General features: G+C 44.5%; 3 protein-coding genes across 3 annotated transcripts in view; all 3 read right to left on the bottom strand.

Moving 5' to 3' along the window:
- Positions 1-25,313, bottom strand: part of Ftl1l5 (ferritin light chain 1 like 5) — a 576,109-nt gene that overhangs the window by 238,565 nt on the left and 312,231 nt on the right. The window lies entirely within an intron of this gene.
- LOC100912582 (zinc finger protein 14-like) overlaps positions 20,108-25,313 on the bottom strand; it is a 33,026-nt gene continuing 27,820 nt past the window's right edge. The window contains exon 10 of the mRNA XM_063264384.1: positions 20,108-25,034. Within this exon, the coding sequence (XP_063120454.1) occupies positions 23,258-25,034 (1,777 nt within the window). The 3' untranslated portion in view covers positions 20,108-23,257. The remainder of the gene's footprint in view (positions 25,035-25,313) is intronic.
- Positions 21,033-21,413, bottom strand: Nutf2l1 (nuclear transport factor 2 like 1). The gene has a single exon (XM_063264494.1). It carries the CDS (start codon positions 21,411-21,413, stop codon positions 21,033-21,035), a length of 381 nt encoding a protein of 126 aa, XP_063120564.1.

Raw genomic sequence — 25,313 nt, 5'->3', positions numbered from 1 at the left:
GACTGGCTGCCTGAGGTCTGGGTTTTTTGTTTGTTTGTTTGTTTGTTTGTTTGTTTGTTTGTTTGTTTGTTTTCTGTAACTGACTTGCCTGGACTTGCCTAAACTTGCCAAGTTCTTAGAAACAGAGATTTAGGCCTAGTCTCCTGAACTGCCGTCCAATTTGAAGCCTGTCAGAGTCAGCCTGTTTCAATTGGTGCTAATTTGCCAAGTAAGCCTAGCTTCCTGCCTGTCCAGTGGCAATTTGAGTTCTTTTATTCCGATCTTTTATCTTGTTTGGGTTTTTGAGACTAAGTCTTACCCTTGCTTGGACTGGAACTGCTTCCGTAGACTGCACTGTTGTAATGTTCACAGAGACCTGCCTGCCTTGCTCCTGGGGCTCTGTCAGTAAAGTTGTGTGCAACCATGCTTGCCCTTTAATCCCAATTTTGTTGTTGCATCTGTTTGTGTTTTGAGACATCCTGTAACTATTTTGTACTAGCTGACATGCTGCTCCCTGTGTACGCAACGCAGGCTGGCACTGGATTCACGGATCTGCCTGGTTACCCCGCTCTTTAGTACTGGGATGAAAGGTGGGTACTGCTACACCTACCCCTTTTATTCCAGTTTAAATCACTAACATCGACTGATAGGTAAATATCAGACAGAGTAGATTAGATTAAAGGCAGGTTTATCGGGAAGCTGCTCTCTGGCTAGTTCAGTGGCCCCAAGGACTGAGGCCAGGGGAGTCTCCATGGGGGTGGTGGGAGGAGAAATAGAGAAAAGAGTAAAGAGAGAGAAAAAAGTAAAGAGGGAGAAACCAAATATCAGGATTATATAGGAGGGAGCCTCTTGGGGAAGGGTGGAAAGTTCAAGGTTGGGTGATGGTGCCCTGGCTGCCAAGGTACCTAAAAACAAAACAAAACAAAACACATACTTGGTCATTCCTGTTAGAGGTTCACAGGATATGTACTCCAAGCCCACTGAGTGGAAGCACAATGGAGAAACAAGTTTACATTCTTAGCAGAATAACAGAAACCGAAACCAAGAGCTGACATCAAAGATGTTAGCTCCAGGTGTTACCCTCCAAGGCCAAACAGAGAGGCCAGGATGTTCCTACAAAAGAACAAAGGCTTTCGCATGCACCACCAAGGCTTAGCAGGGGGTAGACGCTGTGGAACCGAGGAGGGTCAGACAGTTGGGGCAGGGTTTGCCAGGTCCGGACTGAGGGATGCTGGGAGAACCAGGAGGCCAGGTCCACTTTGGTAGGGAAAATATGCACCTCAGCCCCTTGTCCAGGTCCAAAACCAAACATCGACCAGCAGCTCTCACGTTGACATTCCACGGGAGGTTACAGAATGGGTAGGAACTGGTTAAAGAGATCACTGCAGAGATCAGTCTGACCTGAAGTCACGGACAGAGCTGAAGTTAAGTGAGGGAGAGTCTGTAGGGGACCTGATGCGTTTTAGCAGTATGGCTGCAGGGACTTCTGTGTAAACTGACACAGTTTCTGGTCATGATTAAAGGGAAGGTTGTTTCATGGCAGAGATGAGAGAGAGAGAGAACTGCCTGAACCATCCACATGAGTCCAGAGCAGAGAGAGAAAGTAGACTGAACATAGACAGCAGACTGGATGTGGCCAGGCCCATCTGAGAGAGAGGAGAATAGCAGGGGTTACAGAATAGAGAAACCATAGAGAGAGAAGTAGGATCAGACACACACAGAAGAAACAGCAACAACAGCGGGATTAGAAAGAAAATGAGTAGCCACAGAGAGGGGTTTAGCTGGGGAAGGGAAGCCCGGGATCTGGGTGGGTTTAGGGTGGGGGATGTGGTGAAAAGGGCTGGAATGTTCGGTTGGACTTCGAAATGTGTAACAGGTGCTTGTGACACCAGCATACGTCTGATATGCTAATAGGTGCAACAGGCAGCCCTAGGTCCCTTTTTCCTGAGGGAAGGGATGTTCTTCCTTTTAATAGAAGGGAACTGGATTCCCAAGTTCCTAAGGAATTCTGGCTTTAATCTTTCCTCCGGAAATGCTCTTATCCTCCAGGTTGAGCTTCTTGGACTGCCTTTTGGAGTTTGGGAATTGGTGTATCCTCTCAATCTGACACCCCAGCCTGTTGTTGATGACAAGAGACAATAATCTCTTCTGTAAACGCTTCTCAACTGAAACTAGGGGCCCAGGAAGTCTGAAGTGGTGGTCAAAGTGGTGGTTAGGTACGGTGGGGCATCATACTGGTCAGTAGTTTCAGGTCTAGGATTAGAAGGAGGAGGAGGAGGAGGAGGAGGAGGAGGAGGAGGAGGAAGAGGAGGAGGAAGAGGAGGAGGAGGACTTAAATGGTATGTGAATGTAAAGTGTTTTATTCTGCAGAAGTGCAGCATGCTGGGGTCTCCCATTATCAAAACAGACAACCTAGAAAGCTCACAGGCCTGATTTAAAGCACATTAGGGGAATTCCAGGGTAGGTGGCTTCTATCTTAATCTGTTGAGTCCATCTCTAGGGACTTTCTGGAGCCATTATAGGGCCTATCAGCTGGAAACTGTCCCTTGGGAACTCTGGAAACTGCAGCTGATCCTTTGCCCTTGCCTCAGGCCAGGTGGCAGGGTAGCTTCTGACTAGCTGCCTGAAGCCTGGGGTTTTTTCCTAGTAACTGACTGACTTGCCTTGCTTGGCTTTTCTGCACTTGCTCAGTTCTTAGGCATCATCTTCTGAACGGCCAGTTTGAAGCCTGCCGTGGAATCAGCCTAGCCTTCTCAATACACAGTCTGTTTACAGGTCGATACAGTTACAGATTCAGATACGTTGAAGTTAAGGTAGAGGGAAATCTCTGTCTTCTCTCCTGTCCACCGCCACCCTGGATCTCCTCCATGTTCATGCAGCTCCACGGTCCCAACATGCCTTCCAGCAGTTTGCCTGGACAGTCTCCTTCCCCAGGAACTGTCTACCCCATTTTAGACTGCCAGTAGGGAACCTCAACAATCTTACACATTGTTCTCTTTCTGGATACTTACATTTTGTTTCCCTGCCGTTTACCACCTGAGACTGGTGAAAGCTCTTCCTTGGGGCACATGGTTCCATTTGAAGGAAAATGCTAGCTTCATTTTTAAACAATAAGGATTTGTTTTGACCCTCTCATGAAAGCAACACTAACCCATAGACCGATGTGATAATGATTTAAAAAAAAAAAAGATGGCATCCCTTCGGAATATCCAAGTGTGTGTCTGTCTTGACCCCTCTTTGAATTTTATTATGTGAAGATCCCTCTCTCCCTCAGCGGTAACATAGTGGGCAATGAAGGACAATGCTGAGAGCCAATGCCAAATTTTTAGGGGTGGGGGTGGCTCTGGGACAAACAACTCCATGGGAAGAAACCTAACCTCCTCCATCGAACTTTTTATTTGAAAACCTGTGGCTTCTGGGAAGGCTCGTAATGCTCTGCGAGGGGACTGGTTGGAGACGTTTTATTATAGACATCCCTTGCAGCGAATACAGTTGCTCAAGTATTTGACTTTCAAGTGTGTTTTAGAAATTAGAGGGATAACATGGTGAATTAGAGATCTGTCTGATAACATGTGCCTTCTTTACTGGTGTTTAATAGTCCAGTGGCATTCTCGAGTGAAAATGATGTGATGGGCCAGGGAGATGGGTCAGTGGGCTGCCACTTTGACATCTTGGAAAGAGGGAACCTCAAAGGGAATCTACCAGATTGGCGTTTGCACATGTCTTTTCTATGTCTCCCAACTTGGCTTCCCTCAGGGAATGACTATAACTTGTAACCCACATAAACATATTCCTGCCCGAGTAGCATCTGATCATGGTGGTTTATCATAGCATTAGGAAGCAGAGTAGGACATAATTGGATGAATTCCTTGTCACAAGTCTTGTTTGCTGTTTGATTAAGGACGGTACAGAGAGCCCAGGTACATACATTCCACCATCGTCATTTAGTACAGCCACAGAAGTTGTGCTCCTGTTCCCAACAAATTGTAAGAAGTATTAACTAGAGGCCTGCCGAGTTGGCTCAGGGGATAAAAGCATGTGCTGTGCAACCCTGATGATCCTAAATCTCAGGAGCCATTGTTAAGCTGGACAAAGAGAACCAACTCCCACAACATGGCGCTGACCCCTAGAAGAGCACTGCAGCATGCTCAACACCCCATGCACAATACACACCAAATCAAGGATTTTAAAAATAAAAATATGAAACTGAGATTCCACCTTATCCCAATCAGAATGGCTAAGATCAAAAACTTAAGTGACAGCACATGCTGGTGAGGATGTGGAGAAAGAGGAACACTCCTCCATTGCTTGTGGGATTGCAAACTGGTACAACCACTCTGGAAATCAATCTGGCGGTTCCTCAAAAAATTGGAAATAGTTCTACCTGAAGACTCAGCTACACCACTCCTGGGCATATACCACAAGGACACATGCTCCACTATGTTCATAGCAGCCTTATTCATAATAATCGGAAGCTGGAAACCACCCAGATGCCCCTCAACCAAAGAATGGATAAAGAAAATATGATGAAGAAAATTATTCAGATATTAGAATGAGGTCATCATGAATTGTGTAGGCAAATGGATGGAATTAGAAAACATCATCCTGAGCAAGGTAACCCAGACCCAAAAGGACATGCATGGTGTATACTCACTGATAGATGGATACTAGCCAAAAAGTATACAATACCCATGTTACAACTCACTAACAGTATGAAATTTAACAAGGCGGAAGGCCCAAGTGTGGATACTTCAATCTCACTTGGAAGGGGACATAAAATAATCTCAGAAGGCAGAGGGAGGGACCTGGGTGGGAGAAGGGAGGGGGAGACAGAGGGGAAATGGGGGGGACAGGATCAGGTATGGGGGAAGCCTAGAGGGTCAGGAGATGAATGGAAACATGCAGCTGGGAGAGGGTGGTAGAGAGGGGAACCTCTAGAAAGTCCCAAAGATCTGGATGTGTGAGATAACCCTAAGGGGATAACCTTAGGGGAAATGCCCAACAGTGGGGAGATAGAACCTGAAGAGACCACCTCCAATAGATAGACAGGACCCCAGTGGAGGGATGGGGCCACCTACCCATCTTCAAAATTTTTGACCAAAAATTGTCCCTATCTAAAGGGACGAAAAATGGAGCGGATACTGAAGGAAAGGCCATCCAATGACCAGTCCAACTTAGGATCCATCCCACGCGCAGGCACCAAACCCTGACAGTTTTACTGCCTCCATATTGTGCTTGCAGATGGGAGTCTAGCATGGCTGTCCTCTGAGAGGCTCTACCAGCAGCTGACTGAGGCAGATGCAGATACATACAGCCAACCGTTGAACTGACGTTAGGGACCCCTATGGAAGTGTTAGGGAAAAAACTGAAGGAGCTGAAAAGGATTGCAACCCCATAGGAAGAACAACAGCGTCAACCAACCAGGACACTCAGAGCTCCCAGAGACTAAGCCACCAAACAAAGAGCATACGGAGCCAGGCCACAGTCCCTGGCACATATGTAGCAGAGGACTGCCTAGTCTGGCCTCAGTAGGAGAGACTTGATGCCCCAGGGAAGGGAGATGAAGTAGAGGTGGGGGAGGAACACCCTTTTAGAGGAAAAAGGGAGGAAGGGGTGAAGAACTCTAGGAGGGGGGACCTGAATGGGAGGCAACATTTGGAATGTAAATAAATAAAATAATTTGATTTTAAAAAGATATATGAGTGCTGTCTACCAGTCCAGGTGATGTAGACTCATATCTAAAGAATATGTTGTGTTCTAAGCATCCCAACATAGCATCCCTCTGATGACTGTGAGATCATTGCTAGGGTTCTTAGGGAGAAGAGGATTTTTTTATATTCCTGTTGAGAAGGAATCCCTCCAGATCTCAGTTCTCAGACACCAGCAGAACACAAGGGTGCCCAGCATTTCTAAGCGCACACGTTCTGGGGACAGCAGATACTGATCATGGTGGGTGGTAGACAATAGAACCTGGGGTGACAGTTGTTAGAAAGATGCAGTGCAGAAGGAGGAACTGCACAGTCGTCTGCACAAGAGCTCATCCTTCTTTGATGTTCCTTTCCCAGAAAGCTCCAGTTTACTTTTAGCATTTGTGAGTGGGGGAAGGCATCTCGGTCTGTATGAGCAGTAGAGTGTGATGACCAGGACAGCTTGAACCCTTGTGGAACAGTGTCATGTCACCTTATTAATTCTGTGTACGTCTGTGGTACCATGAGGCTCACTTTCCTGGAAATGTATGTGTGTGCTTTCAGGAGTCAGTGAGCTTTGAGGATGTGGCTGTGAAGTTCACGCAGGAGGAGTGGGCTGTGCTGGATCCATCCCAGAAGGAGCTGTACAAAGATGTGATGCAGGAAACCCTGAGGAACCTGGCCTCTATAGGTACACACGGGCATTGGTTTTTCTAGTCCATCAAGGACAAGTGTTTCTAGCTAATCAGTGTTGACGTATGAATTGGAATATGAAGATGGGAATTGGGGTGATATAGTATACCATAAGGGTGGCTGTTACTTAGTATGTTTTTGGTAATAAATAATTACCAACTATTTCTCTGGTTCTACATTTTAGGAAACAAGTTGGGTAACCAGAAGGTTGTAAATGAATATGGAAATCTCTGGAGAAAACTAAGGTAATTCGTTCCCCAATCCAGACTGTAGAGTGCTGCTGTGCCCGGACATTTTTATAAGAACTCAAAGTTGCATTTCATATCAAGCCTCAAACTAATTTCATCTCAGCAAAATTTCTCCCAAAATCTGTGTGTTTAAGTATCAGCAATAATACATTCCGAACATTTCAGTCTTGAGAACAGCTAGAATATGAGGATAGGATATGTGATGTGTTATCGTACTTCACTATATGAACTTTGTACCGTACAGTGTGTCTCAGTTTGGTTTTGTATTGCTGTGATGAAGACCAGGAGCCCAAGCAACTTGAGGTGGGAAACGTTAACTTCATCTTGCAGTAAATAATCAAGGGAAGTCAGGGTGTCCACTCAAGCATAGGCAGAGGCATGAACTGAGGCAGAGGCCATGGAGGAATGCTGCTTAGTTTCTTGCTCCCTATGGTTTGCTCAGTTTCTTTTATTACACACCTCATGACAGCCTGCTTGGGAATGGCACTGCTCACAGTGGACTAGACACTTCCACACTTTGCCTTGGTTCAATTATTACTATGCCTTGGTTCTACCCTCTTGGAGGAAGAAACTGTGTAACTGATGCTTTTGTACCTTGCCAGAGGATACAGTTCAAAGACTTTGACCTTTTGCTTGCTTACGGGCCGATGTGATCAGGGATAGTTTCTCACTTGATGTTCCCTTTGATGACTCTTAAGTTTCGTCAAGTTGACAAAATACCAACACAGTCGACCTCCTGTCCATGTGAGTCAGGACACAAACACCCCAGCATTAAACCATCATTTGTCCTTTTTGTTTGTCTTTATGATGTCATGTTAATATTAATACCACACTTTAAAACTAATAAACTGTGTTAAGAAATATCAACACTCTAAACGTCAAAACCTAGTATCATTTTTAAAAGTCAGAGTCTGAACTGTTTACTCCTTCAAGGTACAAAAAATCAGTCACATAATTTCTTCTCCAAGGTGGGGAAAGAACTAATAATCGAATCAAGGCAAAAATCAGTCTCCAACAATGTAAACAATTCAATGCCCCATGTCAGGTTTAGACTCCCTGTTTCTCAGCTCCCTATGTCTTAGTCAACTCCATGCCCCAGGTCTGCCACTGGCAGCAGACACAGACTGAATCCTAGGCTCAGGCCAGCATCACACAGCATCTGCTACTGTTCTCAGCGATTATTCCACCTTAATGGTACCTCCAGTATGCTGATGGGTCCACTGTGTTTGGAGCCCAGGATGTACATAGTATTTGTATTGAAATGCTGTGTGAATATTTAATGTTCTTAATGATCAGACCCAATTGTACATGAATCCCACTGTTTCTGCTGCCACTGTCCTCAAGTAGACTTGGAAAGCATGCAGTCTGAACTGTTACAAACTGTTTCCCAGCACGAAGCCAGCATTTCTCTGTTCAGTCATTGGTGAGCACCGTCTTAGTCATGAACTCTTCATTTGTTTTGCAGCAGCCAACTGGTGGAGAAGTTCTGTGACTATCAGGAAAGTCGTCAGTGTGCAGAAATCTTCAGCTGCAATCCAGGCCACTCTGTGAACCCGAAATCTTGTCCAGGACTTGCTACCTTTGTAAAGAATGTCTGTGAAGAAGGTAGAATTGGCCATTCATCTCTGCGTGTGCCACTGAACCATCAGGTAGGACCTTATGAAGACCAGGAATATGGACAGGCACTGTATGAACGTAAGGAGTTGGGGAGCAGCTCCAGTTCTCTGTCCCTTCAGATGCACAAAAGCACTCCCACCGGAGAAAAACCTTCCAACAATAAAAACTTTGAAGAAGACCTTCCTTGTGTCAGATCCGGCCAGATGTATGAACAAAATGGTTGTGCAGAGAAGTCTTACATGCGCAAGCCATGTGGGAAAGGCTTTGCGCATCCCAGTCCTTTACAAAGGCTTGAGAAGGTTCACAGCGTTAAGAAGCCCTATGTGTGTGAACTGTGTGGGAAAGGCTTTGCTCGGTTGGGTAACCTTTTAAGGCATAAGATGACTCCCACTTGTGAGAAGACTTTTCTTTGTAATCACTGTGGGAAAGCTTTCTCTGATTCCTCTTGCCTTCGAAGACACACAAGAGTTCACACTGGAGAGAAGCCCTATGTGTGTAAGCAGTGTGGGAAAGGCTTCATTACTTCTAGTAACCTTCAAATACATGAACGAACTCACACTGGGGGAAAAACCTTACGTCTGTAAAGAGTGTGGGAGCGCCTTCAGGCTTTTGATCCAGCTGCAGAAGCACGAAGTCATCCACAGCGGTGTGAATCCCTACGTTTGTAAGCAGTGCCGGAAAAGCTTTACTTCTTCCAGTTCCCTAAAGACACATCGAAGAACTCACACTGGTGAGAAGCCCTATATGTGTGAATACTGTGGGAAAACCTTCGGGTATTCCAGTACCTAGAAATTGCCTTCTATTATATGGAAGTAGACACACTGGAAAAAGCCTTTGGAAAAAGGCTGCAAACAGTGAGATGAAGTCTTCTGAGTTCTTTTCAGAGAGGATGTGCAAGCACTCACACTGGAGAGAAACCTTAGGCACGCTCCGAGGAAAGCCTTTAGTTCTCTCCGGGCCTCCAAAGACATTGAAGTTAGCATTTTGGAGAGCAATCCTTCATATACAGGAAATCCTCCAAACTTTTCAATTATCCCAGGGTTTGTTTTTTTTTTTAACACACATGAATGTACTCGTGGTAGGGTAATTCTAAAATATAGATCTGTAAAGTCTCCATCATCACTCTCTTAGAACTTAAAAGAACATATCGTGAGGACTCACCTTGGAAAACGTGTGTGAACATTTCCTGGTTCAACTCAAAAATTAAGAAATGAGGTTTGGGGGGCTGGAGAGATGGCTCAGAGGTTAAGAGCACTGTCTGCTCTTCCAGAGGTCCTGAGTTCAATTCCCAGCAACCACATGGTGGCTCATAACCATCCGTATTGAGATCTGATGCCCTCTTCTGGACTGCAGGCATACATGCAGGCAGAAAGCTGTATGATGTATACATAATAAATAAATATTAAAAAAAAAAACAACAAAAAAAAAAAAAAAAAAAAAAAAAAAGAAATGAGGTTTGGGAAACAACTTCGATTAAAAGGGACAATTGGGTTCAATTGCACACATGTGCAAACAGTCCAGATTGAAGGATTTTTCTGGTGCATAAATAACAACAAACAGGATCATATCAAGTGTGGGAGACCCCAAGTACTGGAGAAATTTCTTGAAAATTCCTCAGGTTCAGAAGTGGCCACCTCTTGTGGCCAGGCAGGATGCCCAGTGGAGGGAAATGCTGTTGTGCTTGCAGAGAGAAGCCTAGCGTAACTGTCCTCTGAGAGGCTCCACCCAGCAGCTAACTGAAACCGATGCAGAGACCCACAGCCAAACACTGAATGGCAGAGCACAAGAAGTCTTTCGTAAGAGTTGGGGTAGAACTGAGTGAGCTGGAGGGGTCACAGGCTACACAGGAAACCAACAGAGTCAACTAACCTGGACCTTTGGGGACTCCCAGACACAGAGCCGCTAACCAACAAGCAAGCATGGGCCAGACCTAAAGCTCCCCACACGTATGTAACAGAGGTCTTGGTCTTCGTGTGAGTTCCCCAACAGCTAGAGTGGGGCCAGTCCCTAGAGCTGTTGCCTGTCTGTGGGTCACATTCCCCTAACTAAGCTGCCTTATCTGGCCTCACTGAGAGAGGATGCACCTAACCCTGCAGAGGCTTGATGTGCCAGAGTGGTGGGATACCCAGGGAGGCCTCCACGCTCTTGGGAGAGAGGGGGAAGGGGAGAAACTGTGGGAGGGGAGACCTTGAGGAAGTGAGCAGTAATGGGGATGTAAAGTGAATACAAACATATATACACATACAGGGGGAAAAAAGAAAATTCCTCAGGTTCATTCTGATAAATGCCAGCAGTATGAAGGACTGGACAGTGTTTTGCTGGTGTTTGTTTGTTTGTTTGTTTGTTTTGGATTATCCAGAAAATATATAGTGCAAGTGAAATGTCATATTCGTTATTATGAGTCAACCTCGAATCAGTAGTTTCATGACTTTAGCTTTCTTGCTGTATCCATGTAAGGGGTCTGCTTCCACATCCAGCATCAGTAAGTTACTTGTTCTTAAGATTTATTTATTTTATTTATGAGTACACTGTGAGTGTTTTTATATGAATGTATTTATATGAGTGACTTCAGTCACACCAGGGGAGGGCATCAGATCCCATTACAGATGGCTGTGAGCCACCATGTGGTTGCTGGGAATTGAACTCAGGACCTCTGGAAGAGCAGTCAGTGCTCTTAACCGCTGAGCCATCTCTCCAGCCCAGTAAGTAACTTTTTAAGGTCCATCGCTGATGTCCGGATTTCTAATTTTTATTGTAGAAAGTTAGAACTGATCCAGGTAGATGATGTGGAAAGTGAAACCTTCAGCTTAAAATCATAGGAAAAAAAGGAAAGTATAGTGAACGAATGTTGTAAAGATTGCTGAAGAACGACTATAAAAGTCAGTGAATGATGTTTTTATATATGAGGTAGTTTTTTTTTTCTTTTTTCTTTTTTTTTCGGAGCTGGGGACCGAACCCAGGGCCTTGCGCTTGATAGGCAAGCGCTCTACCACTGAGCTAAATCCCCAACCCATATGAGGTAGTTTTATCTTTTGATTTTGTGTTTTATTTAACAGCCTATTTATCTTCAAGTATGCAAATACTCATTAGTAGCATTTTGTTCTGTCACTGTGATGGGCCATTGAATTATTTATGGATATTGGGATTAATCTACTGGCTTAATGGGGCGGAGTCTGGTGTTCTTGTGTGTGATCTCATTCTTTTCGCTTTTGTTGGTGTCGGACTTTGTTTCGATTTGTTTCTGATTTAAGCTCTCATTGTGTGTGTAGCACTGGATAACCTAAAAGGTGTTGTGTAGACAAGGCTGGCCTTGACCTCCCAAAGACCCATCTACCTATTCCTTGTGAATGGCCAACTCGTTATTTTTCATGAATAAAGAACACCTTTAAAATTGTGTGTGGTGTGTGTGTCAGTGGCTTGTGACCATGTCTTCTTGCTCTAGCACACTCAGTTCTCCCTTAAGTCCAGGTCTCAGCCTGGAGGCAGGCTGGCAGTCGGGAGGATGCTGAGATCTACCGAGTGTTTATCTATACTTACTGTAGCTCTGAGGAGCAAAGCAAGCTTGTGGTGAAACCCCACCTTTTACGCAGGTATTAGGGATTGAGGCTCATGCTTGCAAAGAAAAATTCCCTTAACCCATGGAGTCCTGCATTCGCCCCAGCCCTAAAGCTACTTTCCTTTCCTTATTAACGTAAACTTGTGCTTTGATGTGTTTGCATATTCCTCTCCACGATGGCTTTGGTGTTTCCTTCTCCTTGCCAATGTGTCTTCCATTTTGAATGATTTTCCATTGACCTTTAGAATAACGAATGTTAACCTTCCCCTCTAATCAGATGATAGGCTTAAATATGTATGCATACATACTGGTGTCAGGGTTCTTTTTAAATTTTGCAGCAGGGTTTTTCTTTAACGTAGCTGTGGCTATCCTGGGACTTGCTATGTAGACCTGTCTCTTCCTAGGGCTGGGATTAAAGGTGGGGACCTCAGGCCAGTCTGTTTTGTGCCAAGCTAACATGCAAGGTAACCAGAATACACATTTATGATGCTTTTGGGTGACTTTCATTCCCACCCCCTATCTCTCACCTACCATTTCCAATCCCTCTGCCTCTTAACAAGTTCCTCTCATTTGGGTGATTTTCTTGGGACCGACTACCTTTAGGATTTTATTCATTGGAGCCTGTGGCTCCACAGATGAAAACAATGCCTGCGTCTCCCCTAATGATTCACCAGGAGCCAATAACATCAACATAGTGGGGCGTGGTCCAATGTGTCCCACCGTAATCCATGCTGAACTGGTACAGGCCCAGTTGTGTATGGGCGGGCACCGAGCAGTGAACTACAACTACTGCGAGATCGTGATGGCCGTGTCTTTGTCAGAATAGATCACTGTGCAGTTTTCCCTTTATTCTGTCTTACACTGTTTCTACACCCTCTCCTGGGCAGTCCCCAGTCTTATCGAGGTAGTATAGGTTGTCCCGTTTATGAGCCAGCCATCGACTGTCATTTACTCTCGGCATCTAGAGCCATGGGTCTCTGTGTTGACTGCAGGTCTCTGCAAACTTCTTGGGCTCAAGGGAAGCTTCTTGGGTTAAGACTAAATGCAGCATTTTTCCGCGGGTATAAATAAATATTAGAAGGCTTGTTAGCCTACAGGTATTTGGCTATTATCATTCTATACTCCCTAGGACCTCCTCAGCCATAGGTCATGGTTTTTGGTTTTGTTTTCATTTTCTTTTACTGGATTAATTCCCTTCTGTGGAAAAGGCCTTCATTCCATGGGAGAGTATTGGCTACCACAGCATAAGTTGCCACTGTTTCACCAGCGGGCATATCTTCATGGCAGGCTTGTATTGGAGTTTTCAGAGTTCATAACCAGATAAGACCACTCTTGTCCCTTCGATGCCAGCCCCCTGCATAGCACCTTTAGCATATGGAGGACAGCTCTCGAAAAGTGGACGGCTGGCTCTCCCCAAGTGGTGCATCTGTGGTGCGTGGTGTCATCAGCAAGAACAGTGGCAGGGGTCTGAACTAGTTTTTTTTTTAGAGAGAGAGAGAGAGAGAGAGAGAGAGAGAGTCAACTGCCATTTAGTAAGAAGTACACCTAAGCACAAAACACAGCTAGAAAGTGACTCATTTAGAGGATCTGAAAGAAAAATGAGACTAAAAAGAACCTGTGTGTAACTGAGGTTGAGAGGCCTTGGTTGGTAATAGGCTTTTTGTTTAATACCCAAGCCTTTTTAGGAGCATCTTACCCATGTGTCTCTTTCATATCTTCTCCGATATTTCATCTATACGTCTGTCTATCTATCTCATTTATTTGGCTTTTCAAGATAAAGGGTCTCTCCATGTAGCCCTGGATAGCCTGGAGCTAACTCCCCCTCTCCTTCTCTCTGTCTCTTCCTCTCTCTGTCTCTCTGAGACCAGGCTGGCCTTGAACTCAGAGAGCCTCTTGCTTCTGCCCCTTGAGTGTAGGGATTAAAGGTGTGTGCCGTCATGTCCTGATTTTCTCTATAATTTTTTTTTAAACTTCTACTTTTTAATTGACTTACAGCAAAGTAGGTTTCTATATGGTTTTCCCGGGTTTATTTTGTTTTGGTCAATGCCCTCCAATCTTCCTACCCTGGCCCTGACCCCTGCCATGTTACTATGTTCTATGCCTCCCTTTCTTAAGAAGTTTCCAATTGAGCCAGATATGGTAGTGAACAACTTGAATCCCAGCACTCAGGAGGCAGAGACAGGCAGATCCCTGAGTTCAAAGCCAGCCTGAGCTACAGAAAGAGTTCTAGGATAGCCAGGGCTACACAGACAAACTGTCTTGAAAAACAAAGCAAAACAAAGCAAAAGCCATTTCCTGTACTAATGACACCCCCTCCCTCTTCCTGGTTGTGGTTGTTTGGTTGGTTATGCTGGGGCCCAGGAGTTGCCCCCACAAACCACATAAACACTGATCTCAGTCAGACAGTGATGATTTATTGATCATTTGCCCTAGGATTGATTGATCAGGGCCACAGACTCAGGAGCTGACTGCAACATTGAACCAGGATCCTAAAGTGCTTTTAAACCTAAAATCCAGAAACGTCTGTGCCAAGGTATTCCACCAATCAGGATTTAGAGATAGGGAGGGGCTTCCTTAGGGACATTTTTTTTTTCATCTTTATTAACTTGGGTATTTCTTATTTACATTTCGATTGTTATTCCCTTTCCCGGTTTCCGGGTCAACGTTCCCCTAGCCCCTCCCCCCTCTATGGGTTGTTATTCCCCTCCCCATCCTCCCCCCATTACCGCCCTCCCCCCAACAATCACGTTCACTGGGAGGGGTTCAGTCTTGACAGGACCAAGGGCTTCCCCTTCCACTGGTGCTCTTACTAGGATATTCATTGCTACCTATGAGGTTGGAGCCCAGAGTCAGTCCATGTATAGTCTTTAGGTAGTGGCTTAGTCCTGGAAGCTCTGGTTGCTTGGCATTGTTGTTCATATGGGGTCTCAAGCCCCTTCAAGCTCTTCCAGTCCTTTCTCTGATTCCTTCAACGGGGGTCCCATTCTCAGTTCAGTGGATTGCTGCTGGCATTCGCCTCTGTATTTGCTGTATTCTGGCTGTGTCTCTCAGGAGAGATCTACATCCGGTTTCTGTCAGCCTGCACTTCTTTGCTTCATCCATCTTATCTAGTTTGGTGGCTGTATATGTATGGGCCACATGTGGGGCAGGCTCTGAATGGGTGTTCCTTCTGCCTCTGTTCTAAACTTTGCCTCCAGGAACATGTTTTTGTTGTATGTTTGTCTTGTCCCTGTTGGTTGGTTTATTCAACTGTGGCAGGGAACTTGCCTTCCCTAAATTCACGTCTTAGCTTGCTAACCAGGATGTCAGTTATACACATAGTTGGCTCTTTTCTGCCAGGTAGGATGTCAGTTCCCAGGGAGGTTTTGGGAATATAAACTTTATTCAACTCCCTACTCAAAATGGAAGTCTGGTATTATGTTGGAATCCATCCCAGGGACAGCTTTTAAAAGCAAAAGCCATGGGGCTGGAGAGATGGCTCAGCGGTTAGGAGCACTGAGTGCTCTTCCAGAGGTCCTGAGTTCAATTCCCAGCAACCACATGGTGGCTCACAACCATCTATAAAGAGATCCAGTGCCTTCTTCTGGCCTGCAGGTGTACATGCAGATAGAGCACTCATATAAAAAATAAATAATAAAAAAAAAAGCAAAGCCATAAAAGCTCGTACGCAGGTGTGGGAAGTGCTGCCAGGCAGTTGGTTTGGGGTGAAGCTTATTGTGACTAACTGTACAAGGCAGTTCTATCTGACTTCGATTGTGATTGGTTTCCAAGAACACCAAAGCACAGAACATAACAGAATATGCGCTCAATTCAGGCATGAGGAGGTTTCCTAGCAACAGCACATGAGCGAGTTTCCTTGTAACAATAGTCACAGCATCTGAAAGAGTTCCCTTGTGATATTAGGGACAGCTAAAAATGGCCGTTTAGAAAGGCAGCAATTGCCTAGGCCTTCAGAGGTTGGTTTTAGCTTGAGTTTGAGACAGCATCTCTCTATGTATATGCTTTTCATACTTACATTGTTACACGCTTGACTTCGTGATTCCTCCTCCAGTCATTATACTGACAGATAAGCAGGTATCAGTCTCCTGCTAATGTCCATGAACAAAGTATGTGTAACGTGTGTAGCATTAAATATGGTTATACATGGTAAGTGTATGTCTTCTATCAGTGAGAACATTCTTTGGGGGCTGGAGAGATGGTTCAGTGGTTAGAGCACTGACTACACTTCCAGAGGTTCTGAGTTCAATTCCCAGCAACCACATGGTGGTTCACAACCAAGTAATGGGATCTGATGCCCTCTTCTGGTGTGTCTGAAGACAGCTACAGTGTACTCATATATAATAAATAAACAAACCTTTAAAAAAAGACAACATTCTTCATAGTTTCTGATGGAATTAATGTTTAATTTAGAGAGATATGATATGTGTAAGCTGTTCAGTATACTTACAAGTCTCTCCCCATATTGGGTGAATTTTTGTATGTGTGGTTTTTGGTTTTTTTGGGTTTTGTTTGTTTTGTTTTGTTTTGTTTTGTTTTGAAACAGAGTTTTCTGTGTCCTGTTGAACTGAATTCTTTATATGGAAATCATGGTAGTTGCTATCTGAAAGACTGCACTAATGGAGTAAAGAAGCTAATTCATGAGAAACACTATTTAGCTGCATCAGCAAAGAGGACCCCTCATTCATTTCCATGATTCCCAGGGTTTCGTGCTCTGTCAGTTCATAGACAGACTCCTAGCACGCCCTTCTTGTTTGTCAGTCATTACGGAGAGGTCCGTGTGGAAGGAGGATCAGATGGATGTCATCATGGCAGACTGGCCTTGTTGCACGAGGTGAACACTAGAGCTGTGGATTGGTGTTGGCCTCATTGTGCTAAATATTAAACTATTTTCTACAATGTAATTATTACTGTTCTCCACAAACGCTAACAGTTCTTGACTTCTTTGGGCTGCGTTAGAACCCTGTGATAGCTGTTCTTGGTTGCTAACTACTTGACTGCATCTGGAATTAACTAAACCCCCAAGCAGATGTGAGATATGTTTTATGTTTTGTTGGTTTTATGTTTTTGGTTTTTTAATTAAATCACTTGAAGTGGTAAGACTTTTTTTTTTAACAATTTCTGTAGGGTTTGTCTGTGGAGCCTTGGCTGTCCTGGAACTCTCTCTGTAGACCAGGCTGACCTCAAAGTCCCAGAGATCCTCTTGCCTTTTCCTCTGGAGTGCAGGGATTAAAGGTGTGGACCACTACTGCCTGGCTCTTGTAAGGTGGGAAGATGCACCATTGATTTGTGACACACCGTTGGCACCCTGTAGAAAGAACATGGTAGAAGGAAGATTGTTCTCTACCTGTTGGCTCTTACACTTACTCCTGAGTCCTTTCCTTCACCGGCATTAGAGCCTATTTCCTTGGGATTCTTTCAGGTAGCTGCGGAGTGAAAGCAATTCAGAGTCCAGCATCAAGGGCACCCGATCCTTAGATGGTGACAAGAATCCTTGCAGTAATAGCTGCTCTTGCCCTGCCAAGAACAGGGCATATGGGGTCAAATTCATTTATGAAAGTTAAAGTCTGGGGCTGGAGAGATGGCTCAGCGGTTAAGAGCATCTGACTGCTCTTCCAGAGGTCATGAGTTCAATTCCCAGCAACCACATGGTGGCTCACAACCATCTGTAAAGAGATCTGATGCCCTCTTCTGGTGTGTCTGAAGACAGCTACAGTGTACTTATATATAATAAATGAATAAATCTTTAAAAAAAAAAAGTTAAAGTCTGAGGAGATAAGCATACCACAGAGTATCACCCAAAGCCATCTGCACATTCGACAGAGCAAACGTCATTTCTTGGTGCAGAAATGGGAGACTCCAGAAGGCCTCAGTCCGTTAGCTGCACAGTGTAGCAGAGCTCCAGGTCCTGCCCTTGAGCAGCTCAGGGACTGGAGTACAGACATGGCTTTGTTGAGAGTAGTCACAATAGTGGGATGGTTGTTCTTGATGTCAGCTTGAGTATATCTGGTACGAACTACAACCCAGAAATGGAGGGCACACTGTGATCCTGAGTCTGGAAGGCACAGGTTTCTGATCTGGATCTTGAAGCGGGATGACACAGGCCCTTAATTCAGATCTGGAGCCAGGAAGGCTCACCTGTACTGTGGAGCACACCTTCTGCTGGAAGCCCATAGGAGGACTTGGGAGAAGGAGGGGTTGTTTGTTCTTTGCCTGCTTGCTCTCACCTGGCCAGCACATCCACTGTTTCACTGTCATTGGAGCATACAGAAGAGCAGCTGAGATACCCAGCCTCGGGCCTGAGCAACTACTAGACTCTTGGACTTCCATTCACAGCTGCCCACTGTTGGATAATGGGACTGCAGACTGTAAGTCACTTCAATAAAATGCGTGCGTGCGTGCGTGTGTGTGCGCGCGCGCATTTTCCCCCCAAGTTCTGTGACTCTGGAGAATCCTGACTAATACAAGCTGATTTCCCAAATTAAATTCCAGTGACCAACAGTCCAGCTGGAAGAGCGTAGCTGAGGCTGGGCTGGTTTGGATATGGAGGTAAGTTGAGAAGGGGAGACATATGGAGGAGGCAGAGAGGGCTCAGAGCAGATGGGATCCAAGGAGAGAAAGGTAGTGCAGCTCCTTGTCCCCTTTTTTCTGTAGAAAAGCATAAAAAGCACTTTAAATCATATATCTATCTGATTTTGAATAATTATTGCCTATATTTAAAAGAAACTGTTTCGTGTCATTCATGGGATGTGGTAGGACTCCACATATGTGATGTGTAAAAACTGACCCTAGCATGACTTGGGCACTTCTTTTCATCCCACAGCAGTTTTCCCAAGGGCAAAGTTGTTGTCTGGACTTGGGTGATTGTACTGCAAAGACCTGACCTGAGAATGGGGCCTTCGACAGCACAGCACCTCCATTCGTCAGCCTAGCTCTAGTGGACAGGCTAGCCACTCAGTGATTCTAGCCCACATGCATACATGAACACACACACACACACACACACACACACACACACACACACACACACACAGAGCATGCACACATAAATAAAAGTAATGAAAATGTAAACCAAGGTCTGACTAACAATGGGGAAAAAATCTTTTAAAGAATCAGTTATTAAAGTAATATGAACTTGTAGGTACAAATATAAAATAGAATCTGAGGAGGTTCTGTGGTGAAAACTACAGCACCTGGACAAAAGAAAACCAGGATCTTAATAAACGAATTGACATACTATGTTCATTAATGTGATGTCTCGGTTCTGCTTTAGGAGGACATACCATCCACTCCCACTCAGCCATAGAAAGAAAGGAGTCGTGACACATACGTCATGATGAGTTTCAAATGCAACACACGGAGGAAAAGACCTGGACTCCAAGTTTGTGTGCTGTACAAACCTACTTAGGAGATGTTGGGGTCCAAGAGTTACCCCACAAACCACTTGAACACTGATCTCAGTTAAACAGGGATGGTTTGTTGAATGCAAACCCCAAGACTGATTGACCAGGACAACAGCTCAGAGCTGTGAGCTGGACATGAGGGCCAGCTTATAAAGGCTAAAACCACGGAAACCACACTGAACTCATACACTAATGATGGGAGTGCTGCCCAGTGGTCAGCCCTGACTCAAGCCGTTTTACACGTAACAGTTCACATTGACCTTTAATTTAAATGGGTCCTACCTGAAGCTCATAGTTGTGGGATTTTTAAGATTGACACACCTCAAACATACAGAACACAACAACTGGGTATGTGGTCATTATGACCCTGCTCTCAGTCAAGTTATTTCTCTGTGCCAATGACTGGCAGGCATATTACAGCAACAACATGAAATAGCTGGCAGGCATGGAGCAAAATCGCTACCGCTATGCTAGGGGGACAAGCATCAACAAAATCAGACAAACATGTAAGGTAAGGGCTGGAGAGATTGCCGAACAGCAAACTGCTCTTTCAGAGAACTGGATTTCATTCCTAGCACCTAGGTTGGGAAACTTACAACTGCACAGAACTCCAGCTCCAGGGTCTCCAGCACTCTGGGCTCCTCAAGCACCATCGGATATGTACACACACACACACACACACACAGACACATGTGCATAAGCTTAAAATATAATAAAAACCTTTCTAAAAAGTGTCCCCCTCTATAGTCCTTCCTCATCGTGCATGACCTCACTATGTACCAAGGACTGGCCTTGAATGTGAAACCCTCCTGCTCCTTCATTCACAGTGCTAAGAATATAGTCGTGAACTGCCACTCCCAGCTGCACTTGAAATTTTAAATGCACGTGTTGCGGGATAGTTCCCAGAGAAGACTACTTGGACACTGGTTTAAAATACTAGAAAGTCTTTATTAGTCTCTTGGTGGCTACACTGGGAGCTCAGGACTCCAGTGTAATCCTGAGCCTTTCCCAGGATGAGCTTTTAAGTGCCCCCCACCCCCCAAAAAAAGAAAACCCATGTTCTGGTTTGACGTACTTCACTGAACAAGAACAGTTAGCCAGAAACATAAGTACAGGAGCCCAAAAAGCAAGATTAGCACATTTTGAGACTTCTCAACTATATGGACTTTGATGGATCAGGTCTTTGTTTTTATTTTACCAAGTGGTGCTGTCTAAGTGCTGAGTTTCACAGCCCCGATCACTCTTCCATCAGGGAGTCAGTAATGCCAAGGTCTGGGGCCCTGTTATACTAAGAAGCTACCAATTGACAGCTGCTTGCTCTGAAAAAAAGGGGGGTGGGGGTGGGAGAAGGAGTCAGAGGAAACACTAGTAGACACATTTCTTCAGGCAGCCCCCAAGACCTATAGCTTGCCTGGTATATTGCTTTTCACTCAAACTTTTTGTTTTTGTTTTTTTTTTTTAATTTTTGTGGTTTTATTGTATCACGAGGCATTGAAACATCTGAACAAATCCATATCTTTAGGCAGCTGCTTTCTCCTTCACTTCTTTGGGTTACTAGAGCAACTTGTCAGTAGATGAAAACAAAACAACAAAAGAAAACAAAACCAAAAACTGACAATCTTTTGCATTACTTAAGTCTTTCCAAGGCATGCGCTTGTACAACACCAACTTTTCCTGTCAGATGCAGCTGTCTAGCATCCCAACATCATGCACAATACCGTGGTGACAGACGAGCACTGCGCCCACTCCCACCTCGGCCCCGCTCCTTTGTGTATGATGTTTGGAGCATCTGGAGGAGATAGGATTGGGCAGAGGGAGGAGGAAACAGCGTGACTATCTGGCCAGGAGGAGGTCAGCTGAAGTTGTTCAGGGCAAGCCTGAACATGTCATTGGTGCAAACCCAAGCATCGTTGATGTTCTGTAATAGAAACATCTGGTGGAAACCCATGATGGCATCTTCATCAGCCTTGAGCTGGCCTACAACCATGCTGATGATGCAGCTATCTGATGTAGGCTGATGGTCCTGCGCCGTGATGCTAGGCTGAATTTTCTGGAACGGAAGGCTAGATAGCTTCTCCACAATGGCAGCTTTGCCTTGGAATTGCTGTCCTTCCCAGGTAAGGCATGACGCATCAATGTAAATTGCACCTAGTTGGGTTCTGTCGTTATCAAATTGATAGTAATGCTGAATAAAGCTGGATCCAATCTGCTCCCAAGTTGGCTTGTCTCCCATCCTGGAGTCACTCACCTCACTGAGACCTGTGGGGCTGGCAAGATGGCGGCGGCGGCGGCAACCCAGCGCGGTCCTCACTCAAACTTTAGTACATAGTCCTTGAGATTTCTTCTGGGCTCACTTGTTAAATTCTACCATTAACAAGGTAAAATCCCCCAAAGGGAAACCCAGGTTCCCTGGGAAGACCAGGAACACAATACGTCCAGATAGCTCTGAAAATTGGAATCCTTCTCTCGAGCTTCCCAAGTAGGATCACATGCCTGTACATAGTTGGTAAGTGATATTCACAGCCAGTCCCAGCCCTGGGAAGGACTGATCACTGGAGGTAGCAAACAGACTCAGTGGGTGAGACTGTCAGGTTAAAATCAAGTATCTCTTTTTATCAAGTTTCCCAAACGCTGCTATTTTTTAATTTTTCAGTTGAATCAAGAAATCTTCTCACGTATTTTCCAATGCCATGAGTAAGTATGTATGTATGTATGTATGTATGTATGTATGTATGTATGTATGTATGTATTGACACAGGGTTTCTTTGTGTAACCTTGGCTGTCCTTGAACAAGTTCTGTAGACCAGGCTGGCTTTGAACTCACAGATAGCTGCCTGTGTCTGTCTCCCAAGTACTTGGATTATATATGTGAGCCACTACCACTCATGAATGATACATTTTTTAAAGAGTTACTAAAATGATCATGGAGACTTCACAAATTCTGTACTCGAGGCTACTTTACAGTGAGTTCTCTATAGTGTCTATAAACAATTCTGGGATGACCGAAAGCTTTACAGTAAGATTCCCTATATCTCTTAGTCACTGTTCTATTTTGGTGAAGAGACACTGACTTATTCCTTGTTCTATTGCTGTGAAGACACACCATGACTACAGCAACTGTTACAAAGGAAAACATATAAATGGGGCTTGTCTACAAGTCAGAAATTTAGTCTACTGTTTTCATGAGCAGAAGCCTGGCAGCATGCAGGTAGACATGGTGCTGGAGAAGGAGCTTCAGATTTCTACATCTGGATCCATAGGCAACAGGAAAAGAGAAACACGCTTGAGCATTTGAAACCCTAAAGCCCACCCCCAATGACACTTCCTCCAATGAGGCCACACCTATGTCCAATAAGGCCACGCCTACTAATCCTTGTTAAGGATCCTGAATGATCAAGCACTCAAATATGGTACCATTCCCATTTAAACCACCTCTGACACCATGAAAAAGGCAAGTCTTATATGAAGAAGCATTTAATGGGGGCTGCTTATAGTTTCAGAGATTTAGTCCACTGTCACCATGGCTAGGAACATGGTGCTTGAGCAGTAGCTGAGAGCTATACTAATCCACAGGCACAGAAAGAGAGAGGGTGAGAGAGTGGATCTGGAGTGGGCTCTTGAATTCCCAAAGCCTACCCCTACTGACACAATTCCTCCAAGAAGGTTACTCCTAATCCAACAGGGTGATAACTTCCATTCCTTCTAATCCTTTCAAACAGCTCCACTTTCTGGTGACTAAGCATTCAAATATATGAGCCTATGGGGGACATTCTTATTCAAACCACCACACATGTATGAAGGGTTTCTCTCCACAGTGACTACTACAATGTCAAATGAGGGCCTCTTAAGAACTAAAGACTTTCCACAGAGCGTGGATAAGGATTTCTCTCCAGTGTGAGCTATTTCACATCTCCACAATGAAAAGAACTCAGAAGACTTTATCACATTGCTTGCAGCTTTTCTCCAGAGGGCTGCTTCCATGTATCTGAAGGGAACTTTTAACTCTAAAAGCCACATTGATTCGAAAGAGTAGCTTTTCTCCAGTATGACTTGTTTGCCATATTCCCACTTTGCAACCTAATCTGTTTTGCTCTCCTGTGGTTTGATTTCTATGAGAGACTTTTTCACATTATTACACACACCCTTCTTTGTTCTGCTATGAGTTAGCACGTGTCTTCGCAAGCGATATGGAGACAGAAATTCTTTCCCACATTGCTTACATAAATAAGGTCTGTCACAAGCATGAAGTTGACCGGGAAATATAGAGACTTTCCCACACATCTTACATTTATGGGGTCTGACTTTAGTGTGGACACGCTCATGCTTTCTAACCTGATCGGAAGATTGAAAGGCTTTCCCACATTGATTACACCGATGGGGTCTGTCACCGCTGTGGATTCGTTTCTCATGTTTTTTAAGATAACTAGAATAACAAAAGGCTTTGCCACACTGCTCACACTGATACGGTCTCTCACTGCTGTGGATTCGTTCATGTTTTTTAAGATAATAAGAAAAATGAAAGGCTTTGTCACAATGCTTGCACTGGTACGGCCTCTCGCTGCTGTGGACTCGTTCATGCACGCGAAGCAAATAAAAATGGCGAAAGGCTTTGCCACACTGCTTGCATACGAAGGGTTTTTCCTCACTGTGCATTATTTTATGCTTTCGAAGAGAGCTCTTAAAACTGAAGGCTTTCCCGCACTGCAAACATGCATAGGGTTTCTCTCCACAGTGATTCCTTTCGTGGCTCTGAAGGGAGGACAAAGAAGCTAAATCCTTCCCACACTGCTTACATTGGTAGGGTTTCTCCCCAGTGTGCATTTTATTGTGCAACTGAAAGGAACCGTAGTCATTGAAAGTTTTCCCACATTGTTTGCAAACGTAGGGTCTCTCACTAGCATGGATTCTTTCATGTCTTTTATGGTTACCAAAATGAGCAAAGCTTTTCCCACAGTGCTGACACACATAAGGCTTCTCACCAGTGTGAATCCTCTTGTGTGACTGTAGGGAGGTGAAGTAAGGAAAACCTTTCCCACACTGCTTACAGACATAGGGATTCACACCACTGTGAGTTATTTTATGTTTCTGACACTGACTCCAAAATGGAAAGGCACTCCCACACTGCTTACATACGTAAGATTTTTCACGGGTATGAGTTAGTTCATGTGTTTTAAGGTAACGGGAAACGGGGAAGGCCTTCCCACACTGCTTACATACATAGGGTTTCACACCACTGTGAATTTTTGTATGTCTCCGAAGGGTAGCAGAAGTACTGAAAGTTTTCCCACAGTGAGTGCACACAAAAGCCTTCTCACAATTTGGATTCATCTTATGTTTTGAAAGGTAAACTAATCGAGCAAAGCCTTTCCCACACCGTTCACACACATAGGGCTTTTTTGCACTGTGAGTCTTTTCATGTCTGTGTAAAGAACTAGGATCGGTGAAGTCTTTCCCACACTCCTTGCATACATAAGACTTCTGTGCACGGTCGTGTTCTTCAGACCTTTGATCTGATCTGAGGCAAGAAAGGTCTCCTTTATGGTCCTTATTTTTGGAAGATTTCTCTCTGGTGTGAGTGCTTTTATGTATCTGCAGGGACTGAGGAGAAGTGGAGCTGTTCCCAAACTCCTGAGCTTTATACAGTGTCTGTCCATGTTTCTGGTTGTCATTAGGTTTGTGTCCTACTGGATGGTTCAGCGGCACACCCACAGATGAATGACCAATTTTACCTTCTTCACATATGGCAAGTCCTGAACAAGAATTCAGGTTCACAGACTGCCCCAGATTGTAGCTGACGATTTCTGCACACTGATGACTTTCCTTATCTTCATTGAACTTTTCCACCAGTTGGCTGCTGCAAAACAAATGAAGAGGAGTTCATGACTAAGACGGTGCTCACCAATGACTGAACAGAGAAATGTGTCATGTTACATGGATCACATGTGGACTGCATGCTTTCCAAGGCCATTGAGAACAGCTAAAATAGAAACAATGACATTCAAAGATGGCGGGGTATATCTTCTCCAGAACATTAAATATTCACATAGCATGTCAACACAAATTTCAATCCATTCTTACGGAACATTTTGGATGTATCAATTTGATATGTTATTGTATCAATCAAAATCATCTT

The sequence above is a fragment of the Rattus norvegicus genome, chromosome 7 (genome assembly GCF_036323735.1).
Source record: "Rattus norvegicus strain BN/NHsdMcwi chromosome 7, GRCr8, whole genome shotgun sequence".
In the NCBI taxonomy this organism is placed as follows: Eukaryota; Metazoa; Chordata; class Mammalia; order Rodentia; family Muridae; genus Rattus; species Rattus norvegicus.
The sequence above is the reverse complement of the archived record's forward strand: the minus strand, read 5'-3'. Positions and strand labels throughout refer to the sequence as shown.